General features: G+C 47.9%; 1 protein-coding gene across 2 annotated transcripts in view; it reads left to right on the forward strand.

Annotated features, from left to right (window-relative positions):
- The first annotated feature begins 4,321 nt into the window (after window positions 1-4,321).
- The window catches only part of urb1 (URB1 ribosome biogenesis homolog), a 53,904-nt gene continuing 40,792 nt past the window's right edge, over window positions 4,322-17,433 (forward strand). For both annotated transcript variants that reach the window (XM_042297716.1, XM_042297717.1), the window contains exons 1-13: window positions 4,322-4,586; window positions 4,803-4,942; window positions 5,126-5,277; window positions 5,372-5,501; window positions 6,161-6,257; window positions 7,862-7,947; window positions 9,607-9,732; window positions 9,903-10,033; window positions 12,441-12,636; window positions 13,774-13,911; window positions 14,042-14,215; window positions 16,021-16,144; window positions 17,100-17,231. In XM_042297716.1, coding sequence (XP_042153650.1) covers window positions 4,451-4,586; window positions 4,803-4,942; window positions 5,126-5,277; window positions 5,372-5,501; window positions 6,161-6,257; window positions 7,862-7,947; window positions 9,607-9,732; window positions 9,903-10,033; window positions 12,441-12,636; window positions 13,774-13,911; window positions 14,042-14,215; window positions 16,021-16,144; window positions 17,100-17,231 — 1,762 coding nt within the window. In that variant the 5' untranslated portion in view covers window positions 4,322-4,450. The remainder of the gene's footprint in view (window positions 4,587-4,802; window positions 4,943-5,125; window positions 5,278-5,371; window positions 5,502-6,160; window positions 6,258-7,861; window positions 7,948-9,606; window positions 9,733-9,902; window positions 10,034-12,440; window positions 12,637-13,773; window positions 13,912-14,041; window positions 14,216-16,020; window positions 16,145-17,099; window positions 17,232-17,433) is intronic.

The following is a 17,433-nucleotide window of genomic DNA, read 5'->3' on the forward strand; positions in this document are numbered from 1 at the left end:
CTTAAAAAGCAAAGGTAGTGGCGTGGATCTGAAAACCAGTCGATATCTGGTGTGACCACCATTTTGCCTCATGCAACACCACACATCTCCTTCGCATAGACTTGATCAGGCTGTTGAATGTGGCCTGTGGGAATGTTGTTCTACTCCTCATCAATGGCTGTCCGAATATTGATGGGAACTGGAGCCCGCTGTCGTACACGTCGATCCAGAGCATCCCAAACATGCTCAACGGGTGACATTGTCTGGTGAGTCTGCAGAACATGGAAGAACTGGGACATTTTCAGCTTGCAGGAATTGTGTACCGAGCCTTGCGACATGGGGCTGTGTGTTATCATGCTGAAACATGAGGTGATGGCGGCGGATGAATGGCACGACAACGGGCCTCAGTATCTCGTCACGGTATCTCTGTGAAGTTAAATTTCCATCAATAAAATTCAATTGTGTTTGTTGTCTGTAGCTTATGCCTGCCCATACCATAACCCCACCGCCACCACGGGGCACTATGTTCACAATGTTGACATCAGCAAACCGCTCGCCCATACAACGCCATCTGCCCGGTACAATTGAAACCAAGATTCGTCCTTGAAGAACACACTTGTCAAACGTGCCAGTGGCCATTAAAGGTGAGCTTTTTCCCACTGATGTCGGTTACGACGCCGAACTTCAGTCAGGTCAAAATCCTGGTGAGGACGACGAGCACCCATAATGAGCTTCCCTGAGACGGTTTCTGGCAGTTTGTGCAGAAATTCTTCAGTTGTGGAAACCCACTGTTTCATCAGCTGTCCGAGTTTCAGACGGTCCCGCAGGTGAAGAAGCCGGATGTGGAGGTCTGGGACTGGCTTGGTTACACGAGGCCTGGTTGGACGTACTGACAAATCCTCTAAAACAATGCTGGGGGTGGCTTATGGAAGAGAAATCAACATTCAGTTCATTGGCAACAGCTCTGGTAGACATTCCTGAAGTCAGCATGCCAATTGCACGATCCCTCAAAACTTGAGGAACCTGTGGCATTGTGTTGTGTGACAAAACTGCACATTTGAGTGGCTTTTTATTGTCCCCCAGCACAAGGTGCACCTGTGTAATGATCATGCTGTTTAATCAGCTTCTTGATATGCCACATCTGTCAGGTGGATGAATTATCTTGGCAAAGTAGAAATGCTCACTAAATAGGCTAGGCTAGTGCACTACATCTGACCAGGGCCCATAGGCTAATTTGACCAGGAATAAGCAGTTAACATCCCCTGTTCATAGGCTAGTCATTGAAAATCTGAACCAGGGCCCATAGGCCGAGGAATAAGCAGTTAACCCCCTGTTCCTAGGCCGTCATTGAAAATAAGAATTTGTTCTTAACTGACTTGCCTAGTTAAATAAAGGTCAAATAAAAAAGGAGATCTATGACCTTTCATGATGCTGACCTGCAGGAACAATCTGGCCACAGAGCACATCATCACCTCTAGGTGGGTGATGTCTATCCCAACAACTTGGAGATGATGCCATGGCTGGAGTATATGGGGGGGGGAACTCCCTGACTAGCCCAAAGGCTAGTGCACTACATCTGACCAGGGCCCATAGGCTAGTGCACTACATCTGACCAGGGCCCATAGGCTAGTGCGCTACATCTGACCAGGGCTGTACATTTATAGTAAATGCCTCCTCTTGTTCTTTTCCCAGATCATCTATGTCATGCGGAACTCAAAGGGCAATGTGATTTTCCTATTATCGCTGGTGTATTGACTGGGTCATGTTTCAGACCCCAAAGAGCTTTGAGGACTTTTTGGACCACTGGTTGGCAGGGGATGGTAGATTAAAGACATCATTCATATAAGACATCTCGATGTCTAGAGTCATCCAACCAGCCTGGCTTGCCTATCCCGAATCTCTTGCCTAATTTTCCAGTTTTTATTAATAAGGAGGGACATGAAATGTGACAGTACATAGTGTGTAGAAGTACTGTGGGAATAGGATTTGATTCCAGACAAGCAGGGGATTGCATATGTGTCGAGGGCAGTGGCCTTCACCACTCCCCCAACCTCAGGGTAGTGGCCTTCACCACTCCCCCAACATCAGGGTAGTGGCCTTCACCACTCCCCTTCACCACTCCCCCAACCTCAGGGTAGTGGCCTTCACCACTCCCCCAACCTCAGGGTAGTGGCCTTCACCACTCCCCCAACCTCAGGGTAGTGGCCTTCACCACTCCCCCCTGGCCTTCACCACTCCCCCAACCTCAGGGTAGTGGCCTTCACCACTCCCCAACCTCAGGGTAGTGGCCTTCACCACTCCCCCAACCTCAGGGTAGTGGCCTCACCACTCCCCAACCTCAGGGTAGTGGCCTTCACCCCAACCTCAGGGTAGTGGCCTTCACCAACCTCAGGGTAGTCACTCCCCAACCTCAGGGTAGTGGCCTTCACCACTCCCCCAACCTCAGGGTAGTGGCCTTCACCACTCCCCCAACCTCAGGGTAGTGGCCCCACCACCTCAGGGTAGTGGCCTTCACCACTCCCCCAACCTCAGGGTAGTGGCCTTCACCACTCCCCCAACCTCAGGGTAGTGGCCTTCACCACCCCAACCTCAGGGTAGTGGCCTTCACTCAGTGGCCTCACCACCCCCAACCTCAGGGTAGTGGCCTTCACCACTCCCCCAACCTCAGGGTAGTGGCCTTCACCACTCCCCAACCTCAGGGTAGTGGCCTTCACCACTCCCCAACCTCAGGGTAGTGGCCTTCACCACTCCCCAACCTCAGGGTAGTGGCCTTCACCACTCCCCAACCTCAGGGTAGTGGCCTTCACCCTCCCCCAACCTCAGGGTAGTGGCCTTCACCACTCCCCCAACCTCAGGGTAGTGGCCTTCACCACTCCCCCAACCTCAGGGTAGTGGCCTTCACCACTCCCCCAACCTCAGGGTAGTGGCCTTCACCACTCCTCCAACCTCAGGGTAGTGGCCTTCACCACTCCCCCAACCTCAGGGTAGTGGCCTTCACCACTCCCCCAACCTCAGGGTAGTGGCCTTCACCACTCCCCCAACCTCAGGGTAGTGGCCTTCACCACTCCCCCAACCTCAGGGTAGTGGCCTTCACCACTCCCCCAACCTCAGGGTAGTGGCCTTCACCACTCCCCCAACCTCAGGGCAGTGGCCTTCACCAAATCAAATCAAAGTTTATTTGTCACGTGCCCCGAATACAACAGGTGTAGACCTTACAATGAAATGCTGACTTACAGGCTCTAACCAATAGTGCAACCTCAGGCAGGGGTTTCATCTTTAATGAACATGTTTATTTATTTTTTCTCAGGACCTGAAGATCAGCCACTTCCTGGAGGGGGACCTGAATGAAGCAGACTTCAACATGACAGTTTAAAAAAATACACGTTGTAAAACATGTAACACGACCTCAAGGCCAACTATGAGTTCATACCAGAGGACATGCTCAAAAAAGGGGCTGATCCTAGATCAGCACATCTACTATGAGATGCTTCATGACTATGGGCTTGACCCTGTATTCACACAGCGTCTCTATAGCAATGCTGATCTAGGATCAGTTGTGACTTTGAGATCATAATGAATAAGATTACTATGAGATGCTTCATGACTATGGGCCAGAGATGGGGGGGGGAACGGATTATAAATGAACTGCATATAAACCATTTATAATGCTCTTACTCTGACTCATGACCTGTCGGTTGTGCTGTGATGGGTCAAATTTGGGGACTGGAAGAACGTGTTCACAGTGGCCCAGAGTGGGAAGGTTTGACCAGGTCTATGAGGAGCGGATGAAGGACGTGACTCTGAAGTTCATATGGGACATGGATCAACAGCCGAGTGATGGGAGCCTCAGCTCCCTGGCTTCCTCCTCCTCGCCTTTCAGTTCCAACAGCCCTGTGATGGGAGCCTCGGCTGCCTGGCTTCCTTCCAGATTTGGAAGGATGGCAATGCAAGACTACAGTGATGGACGGGGGGAGACTGCAGCTCTGCCGCCACAAACTACACAGTGGCCATCAGCCATGGACATTAATGTCAATGATCTGTTTAATGTATCAAAACTTGATATCCATTTCAGATAGATACAATACTTTATTAATAATGATAAAGTGCTGTCATGTTTTCTGTATGTTCTTTACAATGAGCTGAATGAGGTAGGAATGACAGGCTCAATTCCTGAACCATTATTCTGTTATTCTAATAACGATCCCTCCTTGAAGAGGAAATAAAAGAAACAAGACTGTCAGTCTAATTTCTTTATTTGAATGAATGGTTTATATTTGAGGAATATTGTGCGTGAGCGTGAAGGGAGAATTCTCACTGATTGCGCAGCCCGGAACCAAAGTGACATGGAAATGGAGCTCCCCCGGACACATTGACAGAAGAACACATTTCTGTTTAGGTTCTCACATGTGTAGCCAGCAAGACCGGTGGCTAAAACTATTTGATCGCATTTTCGGTTTACCTCTCAAACAAGATGGGGAAGAAACGGTCGAGTGAAGATGTGGATGAGTCCAAAACGCATGCGAAGAAAGGAAAAGTATCTGAGACAGCAGAGTTCAATGGAACTGTTTTTAAAGCCATGTTGAAGGAGCCGACCAAGGCAATGAAGGGTGAGTGGCCGTGTTGCTATTAGCTACCGTTAGCTTACTAGCTACCTACAACGGCGCTATAACGTATTGTTCTCAACTTTTTTAGTGACAGGATTTCACTCTTTGTTTTAATGTTTGTGTGTTTGTTGCAGAGTGTATGTCAATTATCAAAGGTGCTAGTTGTATTGTCATTGAATATGTCATTACTGAACAACAAATGTTCTCTCTGCACTGCAGGCTTGGATACATTCATCACGACGGCAAAGAAGCTGCCATGTCCTGACCTGTATGACGTTGTTGAGGGTTACATCAAGATCTCCATGGAGTGTTCTGAGATCTTCAAACTGCTGGAGGGAGACAAGCAGATGGAGAGTGAAGTATGTAGAGTACAGCATCAGCTTCTGTCAGTCTCCTGTTCACTGGAAATCAGTCATATATATGTCTATATAATCAGTCTATATATATATATAGTCTATATAATCAGTCTATATAATCAGGCTATATATGTACACACCATGCACTAATCTGTTAAACATTACATTGTCCTTGTCTCTGTCCAGATGATGTTGATTTTCCAGAGTTTGGAGATGATTCTGCTGCGTACAGCCAGTGATCTCTCTCATTTCAGCATGGTGGGATTCACTATAGTAAAGAAGGCTGTTTCCAGCTATATGAAACTCATACAGACCTCCCTACACTCAGAAAACCACAGGTACGTTGGAACATGAAGCAACTTTTGTTTGGACGAAATACAGATTTTGGGTGTGTCTCATTCTAACATAGTGTTGTCGTCTCTTCTGGGCCAGGTTTGTCCGTCACTGCCTGAGTTTCCTGTCAGCCATGGTATCCCAGGGAGCAGACACAGCCAGGGAAGTCTTCAGCCACTTCCACTTCACTAAAGGCCTGTCTGCTTTGGCCAAGAGGAAGGATAAGATGGTAAGAGACCTGGTCAGTGTCTGTGTCCATCCTAAATGGCACCCTATTCCCTATATAGTGCACTACTTTTGACCAGGGTCCCATAGGGAATAGGGTGCTGTTTGGGACACTCCCTCTGTATGAGGGTTTATAGTTGTCTTTGGTGTCGTTGAAACCCCACGGTTGGTTTATAGTTGGTTTATAGTTCTCTTTGGTGTCGTTGAAACCCCACGGTTGGTTTATAGTTCTCTTTGGTGTCGTTGAAAACCCACGGTTGGTTTATAGTTCTCTTTGGTGTCATTGAAACCCCACGGTTGGTTAATAGTTGTCTTTGGTGTCGTTGAAACCCCACGGTTGGTTAATAGTTGTCTTTGGTGTCGTTGAAACCCCACGGTTGGTTAATAGTTGTCTTTGGTGTCGTTGAAACCCCACGGTTGGTTTATAGTTGTCTTTGGTGTCGTTGAAACCCCACGGTTGGTTTATAGTTCTCTTTGGTGTCGTTGAAAACCCACGGTTGGTTTATAGTTGTCTTTAGTGTCAATATGTCATCCTCCTGAACGTTTGAGCTGATCAGGAAAAACTATGTCCCAAAAACTATGTCCCAACCAGGGCTTGGATTGAGGTTATAATGATGCATCTCTAATGACTGGTATTCTGTGATCTCATTCATCTCTCTCTAGGGTAGACCTGATGTCCGCATGGCTTACACCCAGTTTGCCCTCTCCTTCCTGGTCTCTGGTGACAATGTTACTATTGGACAACTACTGGAGATGAAAGGTCAGGATCATACCACATCTCAAAATGACAGAAAATACAACAAGAATAATACAAATAAAATAAGCTTGAGAATATAGGCCTGCCTTCCCCTTGTCTGAAGGAGGGTCCTATCTCTACTGTAGGAATATAGGCCTGTCTCTCCCCGTGTCTGAAGGAGGGTCCTATCTCTACTGTAGGAATATAGGCCTGTCTCTCCCTTGTCTGAAGGAGGGTCCTATCTCTACTGTAGGAATATAGGCCTGTCTTCCCTTGTCTGAAGGAGGGTCCTATCTCTACTGTAGGAATATAGGCCTGCCTCTCCCTTGTCTGAAGGAGGGTCCTATCTCTACTGTAGGAATATAGGCCTGTCTCTCCCTTGTCTGAAGGAGGGTCCTATCTCTACTGTAGGAATATAGGCCTGTCTCTCCCTTGTCTGAAGGAGGGTCCTATCTCTACTGTAGGAATATAGGCCTGTCTCTCCCTTGTCTGAAGGAGGGTCCTATCTCTACTGTAGGAATATAGGCCTGTCTCTCCCTTGTCTGAAGGAGGGTCCTATCTCTACTGTAGGAATATAGGCCTGTCTCTCCCTTGTCTGAAGGAGGGTCCTATCTCTACTGTAGGAATATAGGCCTGTCTCTCCCTTGTCTGAAGGAGGGTCCTATCTCTACTGTAGGAATATAGGCCTGCCTTCCCGTGTCTGAAGGAGGGTCCTATCTCTACTGTAGGAATATAGGCCTGTCTCTCCCTTGTCTGAAGGAGGGTCCTATCTCTACTGTAGGAATATAGGCCTGTCTCTCCCTTGTCTGAAGGAGGGTCCTTTCTCTACTGTAGGAATATAGGCCTGTCTTCCCGTGTCTGAAGGAGGGTCCTATCTCTACTGTAGGAATATAGGCCTGTCTCTCCCTTGTCTGAAGGAGGGTCCTATCTCTACTGTAGGAATATAGGCCTGTCTCTCCCTTGTCTGAAGGAGGGTCCTATCTCTACTGTAGGAATATAGGCCTGCCTTCCCGTGTCTGAAGGAGGGTCCTATCTCTACTGTAGGAATATAGGCCTGTCTTCCCCTTGTCTGAAGGAGGGTCCTATCTCTACTGTAGGAATATAGGCCTGTCTCTACCTTCTCTGAAGGAGGGTCCTATCTCTACTGTAGGAATATAGGCCTGTCTTCCCGTGTCTGAAGGAGGGTCCTATCTCTACTGTAGGAATATAGGCCTGTCTCTCCCTTGTCTGAAGGAGGGTCCTATCTCTACTGTAGGAATATAGGCCTGTCTCTCCCTTGTCTGAAGGAGGGTCCTATCTCTACTGTAGGAATATAGGCCTGCCTTCCCCGTGTCTGAAGGAGGGTCCTATCTCTACTGTAGGAATATAGGCCTGTCTCTCCCTTGTCTGAAGGAGGGTCCTATCTCTACTGTAGGAATATAGGCCTGCCTCTCCCTTGTCTGAAGGAGGGTCCTATCTCTACTGTAGGAATATAGGCCTGCCTTCCCCTTGTCTGAAGGAGGGTCCTATCTCTACTGTAGGAATATAGGCCTGCCTTCCCCGTGTCTGAAGGAGGGTCCTATCTCTACTGTAGGAATATAGGCCTGTCTCTCCCGTGTCTGATGATGAAACATCTGATTGTCTGTCAGATTTCCTGCCAGACATTCTAAGCAGCGGACTGAAGGAGGATCGTATCTCCACTGTCAACCTGATTCTGTCTACTCTGCAGACTAAGGTGGGGCCTAATCTCGTTGTCTCGGTGACTTTTCAGGGTAATGAATGAAAATGGCTGTTTTGTCAGGACGATTAGGAGACATTTATAAGGTGGCTGTACATACTTATGACCAGTATTTATAGTGTATTAATAACTGCATTATAATGCGTTATAACTGCAGACTTTAAGGGGTTATAACGTTTACGCTGGGGAGTCGGGAAACAAGTCCAGGGAGTTTATTTAATAAATTAACATAGAACAAGACAAGAAACACAGGTAGTGTACAGACATGAACACTGGAACACAAATACAATAACGCCTGGGGAAAGAACCAAAGGGAGAGACAGATTTAGGGGAGGTAATCAGGCAGGAAGAGCCAAAGGGAGAGACAGATTTAGGGGAGGTAATCAGGCAGGAAGAGCCAAAGGGAGAGACAGATTTAGGGATGGTAATCAGGCAGGAAGAACCAAAGGGAGTGACAGATTTAGGGATGGTAATCAGGCAGGAAGAACCAAAGGGAGAGACAGATTTAGGGGAGGTAATCAGGCAGGAAGAACCAAAGGGAGTGATAGATTTAGGGGAGGTAATCAGGCAGGAAGAGCCAAAGGGAGTGATAGATTAAGGGGAGGTAATCGGCAGGAAGAACCAAAGGGAGTGATAGATTTAGGGAGGTAATCAGGCAGGAAGAACCAGAGGGAGTGATAGATTTAGGGGAGGTAATCAGGCAGGAAGAACCAAAGGGAGTGATAGATTTATGGGAGGTAATCAGGCAGGAAGAACCAGAGGGAGTGATAGATTGGGAGAGTGACAGATTTAGGGATGGTAATCAGGCAGGAAGAACCAAAGGGAGTGATAGATTTGGGAGGTAATCAGGCAGGAAGAACCAGAGGGAGTGATAGATTGGGAGAGAGACAGATTTAGGGATGGTAATCAGGCAGGAAGAACCAAAGGGAGTGATAGAAGGGGAGGTAATCAGGCAGGAAGAACCAGAGGGAGTGATAGATTGGGAGAGAGACAGATTTAGGGATGGTAATCAGGCAGGAAGAACCAAAGGGAGTGATAGATTAAGGGGAGGTAATCAGGCAGGAAGAACCAAAGGGAGTGATAGATTTAGGGAGGTAATCAGGCAGGAAGAACCAAAGGGAGAGACAGATTTAGGGGAGGTAATCAGGCAGGAAGAACCAAAGGGAGTGATAGATTTATGGGAGGTAATCAGGCAGGAAGAACCAAAGGGAGTGATAGATTGGGAGAGAGACAGATTTAGGGATGGTAATCAGGCAGGAAGAACCAAAGGGAGTTACAGATTTAGGGATGGTAATCAGACAGGAAGAACCAGAGGGAGAGAGACAGATTTAGGGATGGTAATCAGACAGGAAGAACCAGAGGGAGAGAGACAGATTTAGGGAAGGTCATCAGGAAGGAAGAACCAGAGGGAGAGTGACAGATTTAGGGATGGTAATCAGACAGGAAGAACCAGAGGGAGAGAGACAGATTTAGGGAAGGTCATCAGGAAGGAAGAACCAAAGGGAGAGAGACAGATTTAGGGAAGGTCATCAGGTAGGTTATGGAGTTCCAGGTGAGGCTGATGGGGCGCTGGTGTGCGTCATAATGAGCAGCCTGGTGACCTGGAGCTCAGGAGAAGGGAGGACACGTGACAGCGATGTGTTTCCTCTGCTGTAGGTGGTCCAGAGACAAGCCATCAGTAAGACCCAGAAGGTGCGTTTCTTTACCCCATCTCTCCTGGCCCAGATTGCATCTCTCTACAGGTGGAATGGCATTGTGGATGCAAGCACAGACGACAGCAAGGTAATGGATCTGTCCACTAGTTCCCTCTATCTCTCTTTATCTCTGCTCTCTTTCTCTTTCTCTCTCTTTCCATTACACACTTATTTAAGTGTGTAAGAGGACAAATATAAGCGCCCCCTAAATGATTCTCACTCACAATCATCACCGAGTCTTGTTTTGAATTTCTTCAGATGGCAGAGAACGCAGAGGAAGCAGGGAAGATGGTCGTGAGGAAACTGGTTCACAACTTCCTCCTGAATCTATGCTGCTCCCGGAAACATGGCATCAGTTTCTACGACCCCAGCTTTGGAACGGCCGGCAGGTCAGTCATGAATCTGATGCATCCCATCTCTCCTCTATCACTCTGTTCTCTCTCCTCTATCTCTTTCCCATCTCTCCTTCTCTCTGTTCTCTCTCCTCTTTATCTCCCCTCGCTCTCCTCTCTCTCTATCACTCTGTTCTCTCTCCTCTATCTCTTTCCCATCTCCCCTTCTCTCTCTCCTCTCTGTTCTCTCTCCTCTCCATTCTCTCTCATCTATCTCTCTCCTCTATCTCTCTCCCATCTCTCCTTCACTCTGTTCTCTCTCCTCTTTATCTCCCCTCGCTCTCCTCTCTCTCTGTTCTCTCTCTATCACTCTGTTCTCTCTCTGTTCTCTCTCCTCTCTCTGTTCTCTCTCTATCACTCTGTTCTCTCTCCTCTCTCTCTGTTCTCTCTCTCTCTCTTCTCTCCTCTCTTCCATCTCTCCTTCTCTCTGTTCTCTCTCTTCCATCTCTCCTTCTCTCTGTTCTCTCTCTCTCTCTTCTCTCCCATCTCTCCTTCTCTCTGTTCTCTCTCTCTCTCTTCTCTCCCATCTCTCCTTCTCTCTGTTCTCTCTCTCTCTTCTCTCTTCCATCTCTCCTTCTCTCTGTTCTCTCTCTCTTCTCTCTTCCATCTCTCCTCTCTGTTCTCTCCTCTCTCTCTGTTCTCTCTCTATCACTCTCTATCACTCTGTTCTCTCTCCTCTTTATCTCCCCTCGCTCTCCTCTCTCTCTGTTCTCTCTCTCGCTGTTCTCTCTTCCATCTCTCCTTCTCTCTGTTCTCTCTCTATCACACTGTTCGCTCTCCTCTCTCTCTGTTCTCTCTCTATCTCTCTGTTCTCCCATCTCTCCTTCTCTCTGTTCTCTCTTCCATCTCTTTTTCTCTGTTCTCTCTCTCCTCTCTGTTCTCTCTTCTCTATCTCTCTCCCATCTCTCCTTCTCTGTTCTCTCTCCTCTCTCTTTCCCATCTCCCCTTCTCTCTCTCCTCTCTGTTCTCTCTCCTCTCCATTCTCTCTCATCTATCTCTCTCCTCTATCTCTCTCCCATCTCTCCTTCTCTCTGTTCTCTCTCCTCTATTGCTCTCCCATCTCTCCTTCTCTCTGTTCTCTCTCCTCTATCTCTCTCCCATCTCTCATTCTCTCTGTTCTCTCTCCTCTATCTCTCTCCCTTCTCTCTGTTCTCTCTCCTATCTCTCTCCCTTCTCTCTGTTCTCTCTCCTATCTCTCTCCCATCTCTCCTTCTCTCTGTTCTCTCTCCTCTATCTCTCTCCTTCTCTCTGTTCTCTCTCCTCTATCTCTCTCCCATCTCTCCTTCTCTCTGTTCTCTCTCCTCTATTGCTCTCCCATCTCTCCTTCTCTCTGTTCTCTCTCATCTATCTCTCTCCTCTATCTCTCTCCCATCTCTCCTTCTCTCTGTTCTCTCTCTCCTCTATCTCTCTCCCATCTCTCCTTCTCTCTGTTCTCTCTCCTCTATCTCTCTCCCATCTCTCCTTCTCTCTGTTCTCTCTCCTCTATCTCTCTCCCATCTCTCCTTCTCTCTGTTCTCTCTCCTCTATCTCTCTCCCATCTCTCCTTCTCTCTGTTCTCTCTCCTCTATTGCTCTCCCATCTCTCCTTCTCTCTGTTCTCTCTCATCTTCTCTCTCCTCTATCTCTCTCCCATCTCTCCTTCACTCTGTTCTCTCTCCTCTATCTCTCTCCCCTCTCCTTCTCTCTGTTCTCTCTCCTCTATCTCTCTCCCATCTCTCCTTCTCTCTGTTCTCTCTCCTCTATCTCTCTCCCATCTCTCCTTCTCTCTGTTCTCTCTCCTCTATCTCTCTCCCATCTCTCCTTCTCTCTGTTCTCTCTCCTCTATTGCTCTCCCATCTCTCCTTCTCTCTGTTCTCTCTCATCTATCTCTCTCCTCTATCTCTCTCCCATCTCTCCTTCACTCTGTTCTCTCTCATCTATCTCTCTCCTCTATCTCTCTCCCATCTCTCCTTCTCTCTGTTCTCTCTCCTCTATCGCTCTCCCATCTCTCCTTCTCTCGGTTCTCTCTGTACTCGCTCCTCTCTGTTCTCTCTCCTATATCTCTCCTATCTCCTCTCTGTTTTCTCTCCTATATCTCTCCTATCTCCTCTCTGTTCTCTCTCCTATATCTCTCCTATCTCCTCTCTGTTCTCTCTCCTATATCTCTCCTATCTCCTCTCTGTTCTCTCTCCTATATCTCTCCTATCTCCTCTCTGTTTTCTCTCCTATATCTCTCCTATCTCCTCTCTGTTCTCTCTCCTATATCTCTCCTATCTCCTCTCTGTTCTCTCTCCTATATCTCTCCTATCTCCTCTCTGTTTTCTCTCCCCTCTCTCTTCCCTCTCTCCATCACCCTCCTGAAGTTTTTGTTGTGTGTCTGTACAGTAAACACAGACCTGAAGTTGTTGTGTCTGTCTTCTGTCCAGGGCTGGTAACATTGTGCTACTGCAGTTTGTGGTGGGGCTGAAGCAGGCTACAGAGGATGACCTGGTGTCTGATCTGATGGTCAATATACTAAGGGTCAGTCCTGACATCTTGCCCAGGTTCTTCAAGGAGACACAGTACTCCTTCATCCCTCGCCTCAAATCTGCCTGGACGGACAACATCACTCTGCTCAAGAAGGTTTTTAATAAACTCTTTGTTTCCTTGTATTATTGGTTTTTCTAGAATTATTTTGTTTACGTTTCAAACCTCGGGGACAGTTCTGTCTGTAACGTTGACACCAACAACAACATAGAGGATTGTAAGCTGTATTCTATTGTATGAATGTATGGAGATCAGACGTCACCGTGCGCAGGGGCGCGGCGAACAGAAATCAACTAAACAAAATGGGAATCTTACAACACCGTCACAATTTGTATTTTTAATTTTTTTTTTTAACCTTTATTTAACTAGGCAAGTCAGTTAAGAACAAGTTATTATTTTCAATGACGGCCTAGGAACAGTGGGTTAACTGGTCTAGGAACAGTGGGTTAACTGGTCTAGGAACAGTGGGTTAACTGGTCTAGGAACAGTGGGTTAACTGGTCTAGGAACAGTGGGTTAACTGGTCTAGGAACAGTGGGTTAACTGGTCTAGGAACAGTGGGGTTAACTGGTCTAGGAACAGCGGGGTTAACTGGTCTAGGAACAGCGGGGTTAACTGGTCTAGGAACAGCGGGGTTAACTGGTCTAGGAACAGTGGGTTAACTGGTCTAGGAACAGTGGGTTAACTGGTCTAGGAACAGTGGGTTAACTGGTCTAGGAACAGTGGGTTAACTGGTCTAGGAACAGTGGGTTAACTGGTCTAGGAACAGTGGGTTAACTGGTCTAGGAACAGTGGGTTAACTGGTCTAGGAACAGTGGGGTTAACTGGTCTAGGAACAGTGGGGTTAACTGGTCTAGGAACAGTGGGGTTAACTGGTCTAGGAAAAGTGGGTTAACTGGTCTAGGAACAGTGGGTTAACTGGTCTAGGAACAGTGGGTTAACTGGTCTAGGAACAGTGGGTTAACTGGTCTAGGAACAGTGGGTTAACTGGCCTAGGAACAGTGGGTTAACTGCCTGTTCAGGGGCAGAACGACAGATTTGTACCTTGTCAGCTCGGGGGTTTGAACTTGCAACCTTCCGGTTACTAGTCCAACGCTCTAACCACTAGGCTACCTGCCGCCTCTACACTCTAACCACTAGGCTACGCTGCCGCCCCAAATTGGCTGTCCCTTGTCTGTCAATCACAGGCACTGTCATTTTGACCGCTGTCGACCACTCTATCCTGTCTTCTCAGATCTACGAGTCTCAGCCAGAGGTGTCCAAGGCCTTCCAGACCAGAGAGGTTGTTCCTCTGCCCCGCCTCCTGTCCATGGTGCTGGTGACATCACTTCCTCCCGTCTGTAACAAGGCCTTCTTCACGCAGGGCATCAACGTGAGTTGACACCGTTGTTCTAGAATAATGGCTATTTAACAGACTTGTCACTTTTGTTGATGAAAATGTTGCCCAACGTTTCCCAGTGCTGGACTGTTTACCCATCTTTCCTCTCGTGTGCCTGTCCCAGTTTGCCAACGCGGTGGTGCAGCACACGACCCTGTCCCTCATGTCGTTCCTTCTGAAGAGAGCTCAGAGGAACATAGAGTTGTGTCTGGACCGCTCTGTGTGGCTCGCCTCTGATCTCTACACACCAGCCACCATGCAGGACTTCACACAGCAGTACAGGGAGGCACTCGGCAAGGTAACATACAGGACCTCACACAGCAGTACAGGGAGGCACTCGGCAAGGTAACATACAGGACTTCACACAGCAGTACAGGGAGGCACTCGGCAAGGTAACATACAGGACCTCACACAGCAGTACCTACTGTAGTACTGTGGACCTACTGTAGTACTGTGGACCTACTGTAGTACTGTGGACCTACTGTAGTACTGTGGACCTACTGTAGTACTGTGGACCTACTGTAGTACTGTGGACCTACTGTAGTACTGTGGACCTACTGTAGGACTGTGGACCTACTGTAGTACTGTGGACCTACTGTAGTACTGTGGACCTACTGTAGCACTGTGGACCTACTGTAGTACTGTGGACCTACGGTAGGACTGTATGCCTACTGTAGTACTGTGGACCTACTGTAGTACTGTGGACCTACTGTAGTACTGTGGACCTACTGTAGGACTGTGGACCTACTGTAGTACTGTGGACCTACTGTGTACTGGACTGTGGACCTACTGTAGTACTGTGGACCTACGGTAGGACTGTGGACCTACGGTAGGACTGTGGACCTACTGTAGTACTGTGGACCTACTGTAGGACTGTGGACCTACTGTAGGACTGTGGACCTACTGTAGGACTGTGGACCTACTGTAGGACTGTGGACCTACTGTGGACCTACTGTAGTACTGTGGACCTACTGTAGGACTGTGGACCTACTGTAGTACTGTGGACCTACTGTAGGACTGTGGACCTACTGTAGGACTGTGGACCTACTGTAGTACTGTGGACCTACTGTAGTACTGTGGACCTACTGTAGTACTGTGGACCTACGGTAGGACTGTATGCCTACTGTAGTACTGTGGACCTACTGTAGTACTGTGGACCTACTGTAGTACTGTGGACCTACGGTAGGACTGTATGCCTACTGTAGTACTGTGGACCTACTGTAGTACTGTGGACCTACTGTAGTACTGTGGACCTACGGTAGGACTGTATGCCTACTGTAGTACTGTGGACCTACTGTAGGACTGTGGACCTACTGTAGTACTGTGGACCTACTGTAGGACTGTGGACCTACTGTAGGACTGTGGACCTACTGTAGGACTGTGGACCTACTGTAGGACTGGACCTACTGTGGACCTACTGTAGTACTGTATGCCTACTGTAGGACTGTGGACCTACTGTAGGACTGTGGACCTACTGTAGTACTGTGGACCTACTGTAGGACTGTGGACCTACTGTAGGACTGTGGACCTACTGTAGGACTGTGGACTTACTGTAGTACTGTATGCCTACTCTAGTACTGTATGCCTACTGTAGGACTGTGGACCTACTGTAGGACTGTGGACCTACTGTAGGACTGTGGACCTACTGTAGGACTGTGGACCTACTGTAGGACTGTGGACCTACTGTAGGACTGTGGACCTACTGGGGTAGACAACATACAGTCGACCTCCTAGCTACTAAACTAAATGCAGTGTTGCCCATGTAGATCCGATGATGACCAGCTTTTATCTGACTGAATGACCACTCTGACTGAATGACCACTCTGACTGAATGACCACTCTGACTGGATGACCACTCTGACTGGATGACCACTCTGACTGAATGACCACTCTGACTGAATGACCACTCTGACTGGATGACCACTCTGACTGAATGACCACTCTGACTGAATGACCACTCTGACTGGATGACCACTCTGACTGAATGACCACTCTGACTGAATGACCACTCTGACTGAATGACCACTCTGACTGCTGCACAACGTGAATAGATTGAAGGAGGTCAACTGAACTCGGTGGGGGGGGCGTCCATGTTCTCTGTAGGTTCTACCGGACATGACGAGCATCGTGTCCAAATGGCAGTCACTGACCAAGAAGGAGAAAGGAGGGAATGAAGGGAAGAAGGAAGGAGATGTCAAAGAGGACGCGACTAAAGTTGAACAACCCGGTAGATGTCTTCCATTGTAATATATTTATAGTCATTGGAATGTTCTCTTCTTTATAATTATAACTCTCTCTTTATACATCGTTGAAATAGTCCTTAACCAATATGGTATTTTTCCTCGTTTCTATATTGTCCCGACTATAACTCTCTTTAGTTGAACAAGGGGTGACTAACTGACTCTCTCCTGTCTGTCTCTTCCCGTGCGTCTGTCTGTCTCTCTTTTGTCTCTCCCATCTATCTGTCTGTGTCTCCCATCTGTCTGTGTCTCCCATCTGTCTGTGTCTCCCATCTGTCTGTGTCTCCCATCTGTCTGTCTCTCCCATCTGTCTGTGTCTCCCATCTGTCTGTGTCTCCCATCTGTCTGTGTCTCCCATCTGTCTGTGTCTCCCATCTGTCTGTCTCTCCCATCTGTCTGTCTCTCCCATCTATCTGTCTGTGTCTCCTGTCTGTCTGTGTTTCCCATCTGTCTGTCTCTCTTCTGTCTCTCCCATCTGTCTGTCTGTGTCTCCCATCTGTCTTTCTCTCTCCTGTCTCTCCCATCTATCTGTCTGTGTCTCCTGTCTGTCTGTGTTTCCCATCTGTCTGTGTCTCCCACCTTTCTGTCTCCTATCTGTCTGTCTCTCCTGTCTGTCTCTCTTCCCGTGCGTCTGTCTGTCCCATCTTTCTGTCTCCTATCTGTCTGTCTCTCCTTCTCTCTCTTCCTGTGCGTCTGTCTGTCTCTCCTGTCTCTCCCATCTATCTGTCTGTGTTTCCCATCTGTCTGTCTCTCTCCCATCTTTCTGTCTCCTATCTGTCTGTCTCTCCTGTCTGTCTCTCTTCCCATTGATTGTCTCTGTCTCCCATCTGTCTGTGTCTCCCATCTGTCTGTGTCTCCCATCTGTCTGTGTCTCCCATCTGTCTGTCTCTCCCATCTGTCTGTCTCTCCCATCTGTCTATATCTCCCGTCTGTCTCCTCCAGCCCCGTCAGGCCCCGAGTCTCCAGAGGTCATTGTCCTGAAAGCCCTCATCCTCCAGGTCATGTGTCTCTACCAGAAGGTAGTGCCTCATCTGGTTAGCCAGAGCAAGTTTGACTTCAGCAAGCTGCTCAAAGGTACTGCTCTATAAACTCTATGGATGGACGATCGATCTCGATCGATCGATTGATTGATTGATTCATTGATTCATTCATTGATTGATTGATTTATTGGTTGATTGATTCATTCATTGGTTGATTCATTCATTGATTGATTGATTGATTGATTCATTGATTGATTGATTGATTGCTCTGTTGCTCTTTATTAGTCCTGTTAAAA

Source organism: Oncorhynchus tshawytscha, linkage group LG14 (genome assembly GCF_018296145.1).
Source record: "Oncorhynchus tshawytscha isolate Ot180627B linkage group LG14, Otsh_v2.0, whole genome shotgun sequence".
NCBI lineage: Eukaryota > Metazoa > Chordata > Actinopteri > Salmoniformes > Salmonidae > Oncorhynchus > Oncorhynchus tshawytscha.